The sequence below is a fragment of the Perca fluviatilis genome, chromosome 12 (genome assembly GCF_010015445.1).
Source record: "Perca fluviatilis chromosome 12, GENO_Pfluv_1.0, whole genome shotgun sequence".
Classification (NCBI taxonomy): domain Eukaryota; kingdom Metazoa; phylum Chordata; class Actinopteri; order Perciformes; family Percidae; genus Perca; species Perca fluviatilis.
The window spans coordinates 10,588,058-10,607,087 of record NC_053123.1 but is presented as its reverse complement, the minus strand read 5'-3'; the positions used below and the strand labels follow the sequence as shown (position 1 = coordinate 10,607,087).

At 38.8% G+C, this 19,030-nt stretch overlaps 1 protein-coding gene across 1 annotated transcript in view; it reads right to left on the bottom strand.

Annotated features, from left to right (window-relative positions):
* Positions 1-19,030, bottom strand: part of lrp1bb (low density lipoprotein receptor-related protein 1Bb) — a 282,705-nt gene that overhangs the window by 11,608 nt on the left and 252,067 nt on the right. The window contains exons 68-82 of the mRNA XM_039818282.1: positions 17,630-17,733; positions 17,385-17,517; positions 16,852-16,974; positions 16,575-16,697; positions 13,590-13,733; positions 13,166-13,300; positions 12,707-12,826; positions 12,277-12,518; positions 11,685-11,908; positions 10,717-10,823; positions 8,512-8,628; positions 8,084-8,257; positions 5,241-5,366; positions 4,650-4,814; positions 39-200 (exon numbers count right to left, since the gene is read on the bottom strand). Of these exons, the coding sequence (XP_039674216.1) occupies positions 39-200; positions 4,650-4,814; positions 5,241-5,366; positions 8,084-8,257; positions 8,512-8,628; positions 10,717-10,823; positions 11,685-11,908; positions 12,277-12,518; positions 12,707-12,826; positions 13,166-13,300; positions 13,590-13,733; positions 16,575-16,697; positions 16,852-16,974; positions 17,385-17,517; positions 17,630-17,733 (2,199 nt within the window). The remainder of the gene's footprint in view (positions 1-38; positions 201-4,649; positions 4,815-5,240; positions 5,367-8,083; positions 8,258-8,511; positions 8,629-10,716; positions 10,824-11,684; positions 11,909-12,276; positions 12,519-12,706; positions 12,827-13,165; positions 13,301-13,589; positions 13,734-16,574; positions 16,698-16,851; positions 16,975-17,384; positions 17,518-17,629; positions 17,734-19,030) is intronic.

The window sequence follows — 19,030 nt, the reverse complement described above, 5'->3', positions numbered from 1 at the left end:
CTGTTTGTTGTTATGTTTGCAGTAGGTGGAGGACTCACGGTAAAGACAGCGGTCCCCAGTATATTCCGCCATACAGCGGCACACTGGCTGGTTCCCCTGATTGACGTCGCATGTTCCCCCATTTAAACAGTAGTTGTCACAAATCCTCCTCTCACAGAAAGGCCCTGAGAAGCCAACAGGGCAGCGGCATGTAGACTTACCTGGACAAGACAAGACAAAAAAGGAAAACTTAAGAGAGCCTGAAAAGACCAAAACCAACAATGCATTGATCCTACTTACAATTACCGTCTGTGTATCAAAATCCTTATATTGCCATAGATCACCATTGTTTTCCAAAAACTATTAAATACCTTTAACACATCAATGCACACACTGTTGCACTGGATGACATGTTCCATGATGTGTCTTTCTCACATACACACTCCTTCTGCTGTAAGTACTCTATAGCGCTTATGGCTGAAAACGATTGGCCATCAATCTACCATTGTCAATCATGTCATCATAGTTACATATTGTATGCAAAAGATAATCCTTATAGTCACCAAGACAGATGTTAAATAGAAGCAGTAAAAGGCCTCCATGACGTTGGTGAGGGTAAAGGCAAAGATCCATCCTTCCATCCATCATTTAAGACACATATTCATGTATGGGTCAAGGAGAACGCAGATTGGCACCTATGGAGAGAGCTAAGGTGCCCTTTGTCTCACTTATGTCCTCCAAGGATCCCAAATCGTTCACAGGCCAGACATAATATGCATATACTGTAATTCCTCCAGCGTGTTCTGGGTCTGCCCACAGTTTTCTCCCTTTTCAGACATGTCTGGAATATCTCTAAGAGGGAGACATTCAAGAAGCATCCTAATCAGATGTCCAAAGTATCTTAAGTGGCTTCAACATGAGGGAACAATGGTTCTACTTAATGCTTTTTTTCTTCGTTTTCCAACAGGTTGTATAGCCTATTTTACATATTCTTATATTAGGCCTACATACTTGAGAGGAAAGGCCACTCCTTTACCATCTAGGGTACCTCCACTGGTTGAGGGGGAGTGTGATTTATTGTTAGTCAGAGTAACACATTATCAGTAGGTGGAAATGTTTCAATCAAATCAGCTCTTCATATTCCTCCAAAAGCAGTGCACTCTCCACCATGATTTACTCACACGTTCATAATGGACAGGCAGAATAATCAAGGCTGGTTTAAGGGATGTTCAGTAAAGACAACAATTGTTGCTGCCCAGGCGCGACTGCTTGCATAGTATACAACCAAGTTGCCATGGATACAGGTTTTGCCATGTAGGTCACACAACACTACTTGGTAATTTCACACTCCACACCTCTGTGGCTGGGATAATCTGGGTTTGGAATGTCCAAGAGACAATCATTCTGCCTCCAGTCACTTCTCTGTTAACTCAATGGCTGTTGGGGGTTTAAGCTTTGTCTCTACAGGAACTACTTTTAATCTAAAAAAGCCAAGTAAACACATCATGGAGGCATTTCATGGTCCGGATGACGCTATATCAGTGACATCTTTTACTGCCTACACTGAGGAATATTTTACATTTCTACACAAATATGGGGTTCATCAAACAAACTAGCTACCATGTCACATCTGGCTACCTGAACAGGTTTCCTTCTTACTTGACATCACCCTGAATAGAACGGGTTGAACTTCAATCCAACCCTATTAGCTTCATTGAGACCCTTCAAAGGAAAGTCCTTACCAACATTACAGTGAGTCAGGACAGGTGTACTGTCTGTGACACTGCAGAAAAATAATTCCATGAGGTGGCTTGGATATGGAAATCCCCACAGGGAGCTAAGAGTGCAGTACCCATCTTACTTGCTTGCTAAGTTTAGCCAGGAAGTTGTTTGCTTTCTAAACTAGCATAGACTGAAGTAATGCAGGTCATCTAGTCAGATGAGGACAACCACTCTGGTAGGTTACCTAAAGCTCATTTCTTGTGTTACAAGCATTGGAATTTTATGAGCTGGATTGAATCATATCAGTTTAAAGGAATATACTAAGTTTGTTAGCTTTTCAGAGATGTCAACTGCAAAAAAAAAAAATAAATCTAAATCATCCCTATTATAGCCCCTATTGTCAGAAACAATACAATGGTGGTAATGTTATGATTATTAATGAGTTTTGATCTTGTGAAGTATGAGTATATTTACTTTTATGCAGGGATTTTTCTATGTTTCATATTTTTCTGAACACATACTACAAAGACACCCATTAATGCCATAAAAGCATAGACAAACGAGAAAGGTTGTGTGTCTATGGTTTAAGTATGTGTTTTGTTGCCAAAAGTTCCATTACAGTGTAGGTAAACCAGTTGAAGGGACAGGAGAGCAGAAATTCAATGACACCTTTATTTTTATAGATAAAACTGGAAAATGTCCAGCCTCTAATTGATTTTGAAGTTGCCTTCAGTCCCCTTTTATCACCGAACGAGTGACTTTAGGAAACCCATTTGACTATATTCGCTACATCGCTCATATTTAGTAATTTCAGACCAATTTTCTTATGCCTCAAAGACATGTGGTCAATGCAGCAAGACCTCTTCCTATAACAGACAAATTGCCAAGCATGAATGAAAGAAAAAGGCACTGTGTCCCCGGCAGCACAATACATATCACAACACTTTCATTTTCCTCTCAGCTGTTTACCACAAATAGGAATACAATTCATCATCCAGTGTAGCATGTTGGACTTCAACTACACAGCCGGTGAATGAAGAACAAAATAAGACTGATTGTCACCAATAGGAGCCCTGCCTTCTCCTTCTCAGTCCTGAAGCCCTCCTGTAGAGATCCCACAGCAAGTAACATGATTTGAATGCAATCTTGACGGACTCTATTTCATTTAATGAGAATCAGTGATTATCCTGGCTTCTGTTTATGTCACGTAGAGCTGTTTTAAGAATGTAAACAGAATCTGAAAACAAGAAACATGAAAAAGATTTATTTTCTCAAAAAATATCACTTTGCTTCCTGTCCAGATTTTATTCTATACTTTAAAAAGGCCTGCATAGAATGAAAGATGACCTATTTAAAGGAATAAGTGTTTATTAAAAACCATTTGCATCAAAAATCAAAAGCCCACCATTTGTATCTCTATAACTGTTTGGCGTAACTGCTATGACTCACCCAAACATACTGCTTGGTTTCTCATTTTATTTACAGAGTGTCATTCAATGAATACATCTTTAATAATTTGAAACCACTTGAATAAGGCTCTTCCATTATAAAACATTAATGTGGGAACACAAACCACACTTTTTGTATCAGGGCAATTGCTCTGGTGAATCTTTTTTTCTTTATTTTTATGACAAATGGAAATGGAGATGTTGTGGGTAATTGCTATGATGGAGGAGATGATGTTCAGGCTTATAATTCAACGATAACATGTTTAAAGGGGCTGTACATCCTGATTCAATTCCACCGCTGACATCTCAGCATATTAGCTAAATTGTGGGGTAGAACTGGTTTGTTCCAGAAACCAACCTGGAGGAAGATTGTTATTTGAGGCTTCTTCGACAGTAACATCAATGACAAAACCTGCTCAACTGGCAGATGTAATGTGGCAAATGTCAGCCAAAGTGAGAAAAGCGTGGAAGTTTAAAGGAAGACAAATGTGGTTGAATGTCATCATGCATTGGGTCAGCGTGCAGGAGAAAAAATCAAATGTCTGTCTGTGGTGGGAACAGCTTTTCACAGCAAGTTTGGTCTGCCCACAGCTGAATATCAAGGATTACATGAACTACGGCAATATGGCCAAAATCTTCTATCCTGATATTGGTCATTTCATATCTCGATAATATATCATGATGTAGCATGTTTTATGGTAATTCAATAAATAAATAAATAGTCTATATGAAATAACCACATGGTAAAGCCTATTTTGACATGCCCCTGTGTGAATTATATAATTGACAAAGTAATCTGATTACAATAGTTTGATTTAACTACACTGGGGTATTCCTAGAAGCAGAATGCTTGGGTGTAGGCATGCAGGAGTTGAACAATAAAGTTGAATGAATGAATGAAGAAAATCCTGCACACTGCTGTTGGAAAACACTACTCATAATTTATTTTAACCAACATGTGGGTTCCAAGAGCGACCTTTACACATTATGATCCACCATTATTATGCAGAGATAACCCAGTCCTGCTGTATGCACTATTGTGGGGTAATGGAGCTTAAAGGTTGGAGCAGCTTGTGACTGGAAGGTTGTCAGTTGGAGTCCAGTTTGTTAATCACACTGAACTGAGTGGTAATGCAAAGTCTGATGTAAAAACAAAACTGCAATCTTCAAATTATATTTCCTTAAAATATTTCACTTTTCACTCAGATTAGATGACGTAATTGTGTATCACGATATTTCGATATATGATTTCATCATGATACGATTCTATTGAAAAACGATAATTATCCTATAGAATTATTGACCAGCCCTAACATGAACCATCTATTCATTCACAAACTGGATGCTTAGATTTTAGTGAGGATTATTTCACAAATTATTGCTAAATATATGTCAACACAGAGATGAATCAACAAAGACTGGACACAAAGACAGTAGTGCCAATAACATATACTTCAATTGCAGGGAGGAATCAGGAAGTATATTTTGAAGCAGACTTACCCAGAGGTGAGCCCATGCAGGTGCCTCCATTTAGGCAGTAGTCTGTACAGTGGTTGACCTCACAGCGCTCCCCTGAAAAGTCAGGCCAGCAGTAGCACCTCCAGTCTCCCTTTTCATTGGCTAAGCAGCGGCCTCCATTCTCGCAGGGTGGACGGCACAGTTCACCTTCACAACAGCAAAGCCCTATAACTTACTGTGGTGCTGTGTGTAGCAAGTCAATCACTCAAAACAGTGCTATGCTGCTATTGTCAGACAGCAACAACCATAGAGGTGTGAAGCTGAAAAACCTGCATGCACAAGGTGGCATTTTTCAACCTCAACATGCATCAAATCTTCGCAATACAGTGTGTCCAAGCTTTCAAAAACTATGGATGTCTGCTCAAACTTTATTTTATTTATTTTTGATGAGTTTCCAATGCTGCTACATGCAGTGTTTAGTGCATATCAAAATCTCCTGAAAGTGAAAAAAAAAATTGCTGATTATCACACCACAAGTGAGGGTTTCCATCATCCACCATTATAGCTGCGGCAAAATTATATAAGTGATCTTAACTATGGCATGACAACATGAAGATGCAAGAGTAGGCTTACCTGAGATAATGGCATCACTACAGGTGCCATTGACTAGTACCTTCCCCTCTGGACAGGTACAGCTGGCACCCGCTGGGTTGAGCAGACACATGAAATCACAAGTCATTCTCAGGCAGGGATTTGATGCTGTGGAGAAAGTAAAAAAAAACAGAGCCAAGAAGATAATCTGTCAGTCTGGCTTGAGATGACAAAGACCCGTTTGTTTGTGAAAAGTGTGTTTGCTTTTTCTTAGAGTGAAGCTATTTATTTCAAGTGTTTTAATTTCTGTGTTGAAGAGTGTTATTTTCTTGAAGCCCAGAGAGACATAAGGCTAAAGCATATGAATAACTTCACACAGGCCTCTTCTCCAGATTGAATAATCAACAATTGTATAACGTGTTAAGAATTGACTGTTGTCTAATTGATTAGCTGCACTTTGAAGTGCTCTTCCTTCTGCAGCCTACACTGGGTAGACAAAATAATGTAAACACGTCATAAAAAGTACTCTGAATTAATCAAAATAGCAAACACTTCAACAAAGGCGGGTTGCATTTGATTCACTATGGTAATCAGAATGTGTAAGCTATAAAAGAGGCCTGGCAATCACTACTTTAAAATTGTTTGAATTTTAAATAACCAAGACCTCAGTAACAGAGTGCTAAAGACTGTCCAAACTGCAGGTGCATTACACAAAAACTGCAGATTGTTTAAAAACTGCACTGATGTCTCTGACTATCATTAATGGTTCCACAGTATACACTCACGATAATGAGTTCTTAAACAAGGATGAAAGGGATGAAAGCCCAGAACAAATCTAAATGGTTGTTAGGGTTTTGCTGAAGATATCATGTCATAGCTTTTTTGCAGGCTGTGCACATCTTCCGTTCACAGACTTCACACTACACAATAAATGGGTGGCTTAATGAGTCTCTGGGGAATGGAACAGCCACCCTTTAAGTGAAAAACTGACCAAGACTGAGCTGTCTGATGTTCTCTAACCATTAACACCAGAGATGTAACAAATAACTGAAGTTGGTCTACTACATGAAGAAAGTGAGAGGACATGGTTGTATTGATTAACTGTGTCTCAGGAAACAGATGGGTGCGTTTCATGTTGCACTCCTGAAACAGTAACATGCCTCAAAGAGAGCTTCTATCAACCTTAATTTGACAGAGCATGTGCTGTTTCTCTATATATTATTTAACCAATAGGCATAATTTAAATAGATAGTATGTATTTATTTTAATCAATTTAATACCGTAATTACCATACTTTAAGTATAGCTCATCCTATACTTTCATTCTGTGTTGTTTATATGTAACTAAGGTTAAAACAACCACAATCACCCTTGAACATCCACACAAAGACACAAACCAGACACCATTCAGTCAATTAATACTTTATATAACTAATTTTATATTCCTTCGAATAACTGTTTATGATGACCTTCAACAAACCCTCTCCACATGCGCCTTGTACAAGTGCCTTCTATTAGCATATTATGTACATACTATTGGCTACAATGGCTTTCTTGGACACTCTCCAGCTTGTTAGATGCCATTCTTTATTATGATTTTTCAAAAGAAAGTAAAAATTTACCAAAAACAGTATTTTTTTTGAAAATAAAAAAGTGATACATCTTTAAAACTAAGAAATATATAAACTGGAACTAAAATGTAGGATCTAAATCTAAATGAAATCAATGGAAAAATGTAACATGTAAAAATATAATTCTCCTTGTAGGTGCCACCTTAAGTTTGTAATCTCTATAATTCCTCTCTGTAATTCCTCAAAAGATATTATATGCATATACAGCAGCATGAATATTTATTATTTACAAGGCACAACTAGTAGGATTTTCGTAAAAACTATGTATACTAGGGGTGTCACGATTTCTTGAAATCCATTAATTGCGACTATCGAAATCAGAAACAGGATTGGCAATTCCACCAGTATTTTTTCTCTCTCCCCAACCTTGCTTGCACAAGTCCGAAGATAAAAAAATAACAGACACAGCGTAGCTTACTAGCTGGTAGCATGTAGCTAAAGACAAAGGTTAACCTTAGCTTACCAAATGCCTAAAGCTTGACTGTTCCAGACACCATGGCCACTGCCGGAGTCGGAGATGACAGAGAAACAACAGAAAATCTCAGGTGTGGCAACATTTTGCCTTCAGCGTGAGTGAGTTATGTTAACAAACAACAAAGGTAAAGAATGTGTGTTCCGCAGGACTCAATGGTGCCTTCAGGTACACATTGTTAAACTAATGATGCATACAACTGCGCTACAAAAAAAGCAAAGCACCCTTCTGCTATCTAGTGGCCCTTATTGTGGCTTTGCTGTCCCTGTTGAAAAAAATATGTTTTAATCAAAAATGTAATCGAATCGTGACCTTAAAATCAAAAATCTAATTGAATTGTGGATATCGAAGAATCGTGACACCTCTAATGTATACGTATACAAAAATAATCCCTCTCAATCATCACTTAGACCCACTAGAAGTGTGTGGCGGTGTCTGCATCTGCAGAGACCATGCCTGTATTTTTTATTTTGCTGTTTTCAAGACGTTTCTGGGTGTCAACCTCTATAAAAACGTAGCGACCAGGTCTGCATGCATCCAAGAGGAAGCTATGAAATAGATGGACAAAGCGCCCAAAAAACAAATATAGCAAGGCGAAACGCCAAGCGGACAAAGTTGTTCCAAAACGAAAGTAAATCGGTCACCTGCTGGTGATCACCGTAACCCTCGTTGAGCACCGTAACCTTCGTTGAGCCGGGGCCAACTTTGAATGTTGCGTTTACAAACCGCAACTGACTACTCCTACTCATTCTGCCTTTAAAACTTAAAAAAAAGACAACTTACCATCTTGCTGTTTGTAACGATGGGAGATCAAAACATTAGTGGGCTTCTCCATCCCCAAATTGAAAAATTCCACCGACTGTTTCCCATACTTGTGAATCTTGAAGACCTCGTGTTTCAGTCCAGTTCCGTAGATGTAGTCTTCAAATATATCAATTCTATATGGTTGGGAAATTCCTGTAAATCCAGCAAAGAAAGCAGAAAATAACAAGTAACCCTTTTACAACACTTGCAGCCTTGAGATGATGAACGTTTGTATCTTGTGTGGGCAGATTGTTCTCAATACACATTGTTTTGAAGCTTACCCTTCTGAGACACAAAAGCAGTGCTGTTGTTGCAATTACTTGATAACAAGTTAAAGAAACCAAAGTGCAGCATTGATATTATGTTTTTAAAAGAAGAACTTGTGCTTTGTTTTCAGTCGTCTTTACCGTGTCTGTCACTGATTGTCACCAGAGGGTCCGAGCCATCCAGTCTCATGCTCCCTATCTGTGAGAGCTCAGGATCTGCCCAGTATAATCGCTGGTTGAAATAATCAATGGCCAGCCCTGTGGGAGGATGAAGAAAAGAGATTCATTTACTTGACAAATTACACAGGGATCGTAATGGAATCCCTCAATGGAGGAGACCTTGAGGTCAGAATAGTTATATGAATGTTGCAGATGAACAGGATGTGGAGGCAGGGTTTCTCTTGTTTATATCTCCCTCTGGCTGTTTGCATTCAACATCCGTTTTGCTTGTGTCAAAAATAACAGTCGATCTACCATCATGCCATGCTTACATTACAATTTCAAATCAGTGACTCACTTTCACTTTTCCCAAAAGTCTGTCTGGATAATTGAGCACCTGGCTGGGGCGTTTAAATAGGTTTGCATTTTTCCACAGATGATGAATTCCTCTTTCTGTGACCAAGACAGAGCATGGGTCCCTTGAATTAAAAGAGGCCAAAGCTGCTCTTCAAAACTAGATCAGCACTAAGTGTCTCCCTATAGACACACCAACACATTTTCGAGTGGCTGTAAAGTGTTCCTTACGGCTGTGGCTCAGTGGTAGAGCGGTTGCCTGCCAATCGGAAGGTTGGTGGTTCGATCCTTTGTCTGTGTCCCATGTCAAAGTGTCCTTGGGCAAGACACTGAACCCTGAGTTGTTCCGATGCGGCGCATCGGAGTGTAAATGTGTGTGAATGATTATCTGATGAGCAGGTGGCACCTTGTAACGGCAGCCTCGGCCACAGTATATGAATGTGTGTGAATGGTGAATGGTTCCTGTATTCATGTTAAAGCGCTTTGAGTAGTCGTTGAGACTAGAAAAGCGCCTATATAGAACAGTCCATTTACATTTACATTTACTTATAAATGTTAAGGTTTTGACTTTAAAAGCTGTGACTGCACTGGCTGTGCAATGATATGCAGTGTATATGTGGTACATATAAACATATGAATGTTCACCATAGTTCCACAATAGTATATGGGTCTCATGGGTATCCATCCAGCATTATAACCAATGCATCTAATACAGAGCAGGTTACATCTTTCTGTGGCATTTCTTTAGTCAGCCAGTCTCTACATATACTGGTCCACTTCCTTTGTTCCTTTGTCAGATCATCCAAGTTGTGGTTTCTGTTGCCTGTTACCTGTCTGCCAACTCCTGCCTTTTGCCTGTTCCCAGCATGGTCAAGTCTGCATTGCTTGCTTACTTGCCTGCGTTCCTGTATGCTAGATTACCTCAATAAACCTCTGAAATCATCATACAATCAGCTACTTCAAATGGTTGCATTTGGGTCCTATCCCTGTTGTCCTGCATTTTCAACCATGACAAATGTAGTATTAGCTAATAAGGTTGGCAGCCAATTCAATATCGTACAGTGATTTGTATATTTAGTGAATTACTGAGACGTGCATGCAGTGCATCACATGTCACAGAGATCACAATGGTTTCATTACTTCCTTATCGGTGCTTGTGATGGAATAACGTCCTGGATGTGACTAACAATGTCTATTCTATTGTATGTCTATTTATTATAGACATATGGATGTGAATTTTTCCTATGTGCATAGATGAATAGTTCAATGTGGTTTAACTGGACGATTGAGGTACTGATCCAACTTAAAACCATTTGTAGCAAAACTCAAACAACTGTGTTTTGTGTTATTTTATATTTTTTTCCTCCCTAATTTATTTTCATACACTGTATATGTAAGGCCAAATTTCATTTCTTCTGGTGTTACTCTTAACCAGTGTAATCACTTTCAGCTCAGTGATTACATATGCAAGCACTTAACTGATGTCAAAGAATCCCAGTACTGCAGACATTTTCCCTCAAAATATTATTATTATTATTTAAATGTTTTTAAATTACATAGTATGAAAAGTAGGACATGTGACCAAACATAGATGTGAATACATTGGACTTGAATGAGTGTCTTGAGGAGTTTGGACAACCAACAGCACCAGCAATATTTTTGTAGGCATGTCCCCTTTTTGTTTGTTTGCTGTGAACTTGCACAAGGATGTGTATGCACATGCACAAGCCTTTCATGTTTCTGCCAATAATTTCACACTGTTTCACTGATTGATGACTGGTGGCAGTAACACATAAATCATTTATGGACTTAAAAGAAAAAAAAAAAACCTACCGGTGGGTCTCCTGAGATTTTTCTCCAAGAGCACTCTGCGTAAGGAGCCATCCATGGCAGATTCCTCTATATGAGAGTGATCACCTATTACGCTCCAGTACATCATCCTGCAACAAAGAGAAATACTGTACCTCCCTGACACAATCTTCTTGTAAATGTCATAGACGGTATGCATAGAAATGTAAAGGCCTATACAGCCACCCTTTGTGCCTATATAGCCTAATAAATGAATGCATATAACACTCATATAGCCTGATAATGTCCAGTTGCTACAGCAACACATTTTGTTTCTCAGTACAGATTCTGATAAATCCTTTGTCCTTGGTGATGATGTCATATCTAACGACCTAATGTAAGTGCAATTCCAAAACTAATAAATTGCAGACAATGTTTTTACATCTTCACTTGCCAACTAATGAAGTATTAGATGGTGATGCGGCTGATGAGAACATTTGGAAAGCCTCAAGATTCATTGTGTGAGTGATGCATCACAACCATACGTGGGTGTGAAGGCTTTGTTGTTGTTGAAGGGCACCTTTCATAGAGCTGGTGTGAGTAGTAACACTAAGCGTAATGTAATAGGTAACAGATAAAGCTACTTCCACTGCAGCTGAGTAATTAATTAAATGCGTACACTGACATTTTCAATGACCATTGAGCAATGGTTAATTGGTTACATTTTTCAAATTACATTGCTTTCCTAAGGTATTGCAAATTGATCCACTGACAAAATGTACACAGAAAAAGGTCCATATCTTAATGTGTTTGCCAATCTCAAAGCTATCTTGATGGCCAAGTGTGCACTTTTCTGTAACTGGTTCACATTAAAGTGCTTAGCCAGTAAAAGGCTTTTATTGAGAAGCAACAGAAAGGCATGTTTGGCAAGACACGTTGCCTAATTGTTGATAGGAGTGATTATCTCCATCGTAGAAAAAAAAAAAAAAAACTGAATGTCAACAACAACTTACCCTCTGACTGGGTTGACAGCGATGGCGTATGGCTCTCCCGCTATGTCAGTAATCAAACGGGTGCAATTTGGTCCCTTAAGTTGCCCCACATTTATGGAATATCGTAATTTAGTCCAGTGGGCTGTGTAATAGCTGAACCAGTGCATCCGAGAGTGATCAGTCCAATAGATGTTGCCTGTGATCCAGTCAGCAGAAATATCTCTGGGTCGACGGAAGTCTGAACACTGCAACCAATAATAGCCACAAAGTCAGGTGCTCTGTTCAACTTTGTGTGCATACATTCATTGGCATTCACAAATAGATATTTAGAGATATTTGGTATTACTTTGAATTGACAGACAACATGGGCATTTTTTAGCTTAATGCTTTTCATATCTGTAGTAAGAACTACACATATTTAGGGATTATTTTGACACATTACAATAGCTTTTTAAAATAAATAAATAAAAAAAAATATTTTTAATTTGTATTCTATTTATCCATATTTTCTCAACAATTTAACCCATTGAGTTGAAAAAATATGCAACAGACATTACAAATTTGATATGATGCAATGTTGTATAAAAAAATGCCACACATTAGATATACTTACAATGTTTCTGACATTTGTTTTAGTTTGACTTCTTTCTAGATTGTCTTTGTAAAAAATTCCACCAGGGTTAAATTGGGTAGCCCAGATAAACCTTTGGTGGTGAAACAGAGCATCCATTCCGATAATGCGGGCATTGTCCTCGATGTGTGTGAGCAGTATGTGTCCATGGCTCTGGTTAAATGGATACACAAAACTTCGGATTTCAGTATCATTAGCAATGTAGAGCACTCGATCTTCTGGTCCTGCCCGGTGAGTTATTAATATGTAAAAAAAAAAGAAAACAAAAGAACATTGGCTAAATTCCATTTGGGTATTTGACAACAAATACAGTTTAACATTGCACTTATTTTACAATGAGGGTAATATCGCTAAATTAGCAAGTATGTAGAGTACACCAAAGAATGTTTAATATTAAACTTTAGAATCATACCTTTTGCTATGCAATTGCCATTGATCTCCTTATAATTCCGGTCACATGTGCACTTAAACGACCCTTTAGTGTTTGTGCAGTAATGAGGACATGTGTCAAACTGTAGGCATTCATTTATCTCTGGAAAAAAAAGAGACTCATTTTATTAGGAAAGAAAGCGGAAGGTAATGGACATCCAGCCAAAAAAGGTACATCCTGCGGAATCACCGGCACCGGTGCAATCCTGGAAGTGGAATGTCGTAGATATAGACTATAATATTAGTTAAAAAAATTCTAATGAGTTTTTTCATATGACAAAACCCCAGTGAATACCTTGTCATAATGTGACACCTGGCAGTATATGCAACAAAAACATAACTATTACCATATCTTAACCTGGCTGATCTATTCTTGTTAACCCAACAGTCCAGTACAAAATGTTGACAATGGGAATAAAGAATAAAAGTGATGATACAGTACCTTCACATAGGCCTGTCTGTTGGTTCCTCTTAAATCCAGGTTTGCACTGGCATATAGCATTAGCATTTGTCTGGTTGCAAATGGCATCCTCTCCACATGGATTTGTTTTCTTTCCACATACATCTCCACTGGAAACTACAAATAAAGACAGGACTTTGATTACACATCAGTCCTCTGTGTCTAAGACACCTGCTGTGTTTTGCTTTTGATGTGCACAAGCTGAGAGGGCATCATCTTCTATTCAAATAGTACACAGCACACGTCAAACACGGCATACATATATTACCATAAATAACAAAACGTCACATTTTAAAACGAGGAGATTGCTGTGCTTCTCTATAACATCATGGTACGTTCAAAACTTTTCATCTCTTGCGAAAGCTTCTTTGATCTGTTTGCTCAAGTCAACTGCTGCTGTGCTTACAGGCCTTGCAGTCTTGCTCGTCCGAGCCGCCATCGCCGCAGTCGCTGAAGAGGTCGCACTGCAGCTGGATTGGGATGCAGCGTTGGTTACTGCAGGTGAACTCCGTCTTCCCACAAGGCCGAGGTCTTCCGGCCACCACCTCTGCTTTAGACACACAGCATCAGTTGAAAAAGACAACTCAAAACCTAACTCATGCGGTACCAAATATTCAACTGCAAATATGCTGCTTTCAGTTTCAAAATACGTTGTAGTAGAAGATGATAGTTCTGAAATGTGAACCAGGGAACAGAGCTTATTGACAATTATTTACTTCTTTTTAATTTAAGATTATTTCTTTGGGCATTTCCACCTTTAATGGATAGAACAGCTGAGATATGAAAGGGGAGAAAGAGGGGACATGCAGGAAACAGTCACAATTATTTACTTCTAATTCAATCTTATTACTTTCACTTTACCTCACTGCATTTTGAAAATAAATGTGATCCCCTAAGGTCCCCGATTACCTTGGTTACTTGCTGAAAAACAAATAATTTTGTAAACAATACCTTTTTGTTCAACTTTAAAAATGTATCTATTAGCGTAAGTGAATTTTTAGCTGTTTTCAAAACGCACTATCACAGAGACAGCTGTTTGCAAATTTTTAAGGCTAAAGAATGTTGAGTTACTTTGTATATATTTTGTTTTTGGTCAACGATTCACTTAAATTATACCAGGAAAGAATACGAGTTTTACATCCACCCCGCGCACAACAGAGGGATGAAAGGGAAAGAACAAAGTGAAGTGGTAGAGAGGTGGATGGAGGGAACGCTGGGATTAAGGGGAGACTGAAGGGATGGACTGAGGGGAGAAGCACACGATGGTGAGAGGTAATGGAGTGAGGTAAGAGATGGATGGATGTATCAATGGAATCAGAAAGGGAGATGAATTGACGACAGAAGGAATGAATGAGTGAAGGAAGAGAGAAGTGATTTGTCCCTTCCTTTCCTGTCTGCTTGGTGTGATCGTTCACACCAAGCTTGTGTTGGGGAAACATGTCAGGACACTATAAGAGGACCGGCAGCCGTTATGCCTTTGGGCATATCAGAGAAAATAAAGACATTTTCAACACAAAAATCACCCCACATAAAACAACTAAACTATGGTAAGTACATCACATGGTTTACAATGCAGCCTGCAATTCTCTCATTTACACACAGTGGCAGTTACACCCACTGCTTTATATTTGTAAGCAAATAATCAACCTTGAGGCACATGTAGCTAACTATTGGTATGAAAGAAATATGAATGCAAAATATGCTTTTCATGATTCTCAACCTGTGCAGGATTGTAGGATTAAATGACATACTGTACATATGTAAACAGTACTTTCAGTACTAGGCAAAGTCAGTTCAAGGCCAAGAATCCTCTTATGCATTAGAAATCAGGCCCGTACGACTTTAAGACCCCATTCAACATGTTATCAGAGAAACTCTGCTAAGCATGCTAACATTTATCAACCTGGTCAGTGTTTAATATTCTATAGTAAAGGATACCACATGGCGACGAGAAAAACATTATGTTATTAGTCCAGCTTTTGTTGGCGGCAAAAATAGAATAATTAAAAAAATCCTACTAACCCTTTTTTTCTTCTTTTTCCTGGATATATTTACCTTATCAGCCCTAAAAAATGATATGAGTTAAACAAGCTGAGATAGAAAAATTACTAGACAGGCAAAATTAGTGAGTGGTCAAGCCACTTGTTAAAGTGATGGTTCGGAGTAATTTCACCCTAGGGTCCTTTGCACCATGATCTCGAGCCAAACACCCCCCCAGAAGCTTTTTTCACCTGGGTCGAACATTGGGAGCGTTAGCGTAGCGTAGCGTTATCAGCTGAATAGCTTAGCGCAGAGGCTAATGGATCCGAAGTGTCTCTTAACATTACCCCACTAATAATGCCCGAAATGATACCAAAGGTCTACAGTAGTACAAATAGGTTATGCACTCATAAAACCGATGGATTGTAAAATTTGTAAGTACACCAGAAGTTTATGTAAATAACACTTGCCTGCTGGCTTCTGCCCTCTGCTGCTGCTGCTGCTGTTACTACCGGGCAGTAAGAGTGCTTAGGGACATCTACAAATTACAACAACGAAAAGAGATGCAACAAAAATATTTATTAATTTAATGATTAAATAAGGTAATGTCTCCAAACTTACCTCAATTATTACTTGTCTCCTGCTAGTTATACTACAGCACTTACTTTAAAAAATAAGTTAAATTAAAAAATATTTTTGTTGCATCTCTTTCGGTTGTTGTAATTTGTAGATGTCCCTAAGCACTCCGATCTTCTAACAGCAACAACAGCAGCAGAGAGACAGAAGCCAGCAGGCAAGTGTTATTTACATAACCTTCTGGTGTACTTACAAACTTTACAATCCATCGTTTTATGAGTGCATAACCTATATATACTAGTGTAGACCTTTGGTATCATTTGCGTTATGAGTGGGGTAATGTTAAGAGACACTTCGGATCCATTAGCCTCTGCGCTAAGCTATTCAGCGGCTAACGCTACTCTACGCTAACTCTCCCAATGTTCGACCCAGGTGAAAAAAGCTTCTGGGGGGGTGTTTGGCTCGAGGTCATGGTGCAAAGGACCCTAGGGTGAAATTACTCCGAACCATCACTTTAAGAAGCCAGTTTGGAATTGACTTTTAAGTTTTGTTACGTCATTTCCTGTCTCCATCAAAAACCAACAGTGATCATGGGTTGCCACGCTCTGTCCCAGCCCAAACTAATTCCAATTAAGCTTTTCTATGAGAATGAAATGGTATCTGCACCTCTGTGGGTCAAGGACAAGTGCATCAGGGGAGCATCTTTGTCAAATAATAGAAGTAGAGTTCTGCACTCTGTTTAATAAACTGACAATAACTTTAATTGTATTTTCCCGTGAAGATTTTTTTAGTACAGATGTAATATCAGATCTGTATTGGTACATTCTGTGCTCACCACACTCTTCTTCATCCGAGTTGTCACCACAGTCATCCACTTTGTTGCAGACTTGGTCTGTGCGCAGACACACGTGATCATTTCTGCAACGGAAGGGCCTTGTAGGAGGGCAGGGAAGTTTTGCTGGAAATGAAAAGACAAGTTAAAAAACTGTGTGCAATCTTTTATGAAAAAACAATGAAATATTCCCTCTTGGAAAATAGAAAAGTAGTGGTTTATAAAATATGCATCAGCTGTCTTCAAAGGAAAAGCGTTTTGAGTGGCAGTTTCAACCCACCACACATGTCTCTGTCTTCATCAGAATTATCTCCACAATCGTCCTTGCCATCACACACCCACGTGTGGAGTTTGCATAAAGTGTTGTTGCAAATAAATTCATCTGCCCGGCAGAAGAAAGCACCTGCAATTACACAGATAAATCCCCAAGACTTTTAACTATCTAATTTAGGTAGAGAAGTGCATTCAAGCTATTAGAAGATATGACAATCTGTCTATGACACAATACAATGACAGATAATTTAACATAATGTTCAGACAGCCCTTGATCATTTAGCCAAGTTTGAATCTATTCATCTCATCTCAAATCTTTCATTCTCGTTATGTTGTTCTCGGTTGTTATGTCTCCTTTATATTAAATGCTTTGAAATGGTTCACATGCCTTATCTGTTCAATAACATTTGCAGTGTAAAGATTTAAGATAGCATATGAGAATAATCTTTTTTACCTTCAGGGTTGAAAACCTCCAAATATCGGTCTTCCAAAACATACCACAACACATTGACGGTCATGTGAGGTCACACTCACACCTACCCTGGCTGCAGTTTTCCTCATCACTGTGGTCCATGCAGTCCAACACGTCGTCGCAGCGCCAGCGCCGAGGGATGCAGTGGGCACGGTTCAGGCAGAGAAACTCATCTTCTCTGCACTCCTTTACACAGCCAATCTGTCAGCAAAGAAATCATTAAAACTGTCCATTCTAGTAATGTTGTCAGCTGCAATCAGAGAAAACCAAAACAGAAAAAAAAATTGTTGGTTGCTTTTGAAGCTTCACTGACCTCATCTGAGCCATCCAGACAGTTGTCATGTCCATCACACCGCAGGCTGGCTGACACACACCCTCCGCTGGCACATACGTACTCGTTGACGGAACACGAAGGGGCTACTGGAGAAGGGCAAAGGACGTCAGTCAACAACTCGCAACTTTTCTCAACTACAAAACCACTCTGGTGAGAGCCTTTTACTGTAGGTTCTTGCTCTATGAACAAGTGGAAAACTCAACATGAAGCTAATGCTGACTGAAAATGTGGTTTCTTGGAGAGGAATTATTGAAACTCGTCACTCCTAAATACTGTATGATGTCATCCTGCAGGTCAAAGAGCTAATACTGTGTACTCCGTTTGTCTGAACACAGTCCTTGAACAGCACTTGGCCAGTAATTACAATCTGAACTCTACAGAGCAAGTCAGCTGAACTGAGGCCATGTTTACTCCTCCACAAAACTATCTCATATTGCATTCAGAACATTTGATTTTCAGGTCTGCATTTAGTAGGAAACTACATTGAGAAAATTGAGAAGGTTTCTAAAAATCACGGTTACAGTTTTAAACTCTTTTTCTTCATACTTTGTATTGTATACTGCACAGTACCTTAACGTTACCTTGGCCAAAACAATTATACTTAAAATAACTTCATGAGCGTGTTGAACGATGTGGTAACCTTATAACATTCCCCCACCAAGCATTAGCATGAGCTACTTGTCAATGCAGCATATAACGTTAAGCTGGATTGATTGATATTGAAATGTATCAATAAATAAGGTCTCTGCTGTATTACGGTGTTGTAAGTGGCATGTAATCGATGACAAAATGATGCTGTGTGGCAGAAAGCTGTATTAGAGATTACTGAGTATTTTTCGTTCTGTGACATGATATTATTTCCAATTATTCTCGAACGGATCATCTGGGTTCCCGTGTTTTGACGGAAGTTAGAGGAACCAGAGGGGTCAAAGGTTATACGACGCCAATGACAGACGACTAAATGAAACGTCCCGTGTCATTAAAATAAAATAAATTTCCCTGGTTTCGAACATTGTTGGAAACATTTGGGATAGTATAGGTAGACAATTCAACAAAATGTATAACATAGGTACAGTCCTTTTAGACATTTTAATGCCAAAATATTACATATTGTTCCTTTAAGGATGAAGAAATGTACACACTTCTTCAACCAATTCCTAATGAGTTTATGTGGTATGATATAAGGCCAATGTTATAAACATAATTTGAATTTATGTCCATGACATGAGGGCTACCTTCTTTCAAATTCTAACATTGATAAGGGAACATTTGTTACAAGTGCGGCTTTGCCATTGTTCTTTAGGATAGCAATGACCTTACACAGGGCAACACTGAATCTCTCACTGACTCGCACTCAGTACCTTTCCCAGCTAATGACAT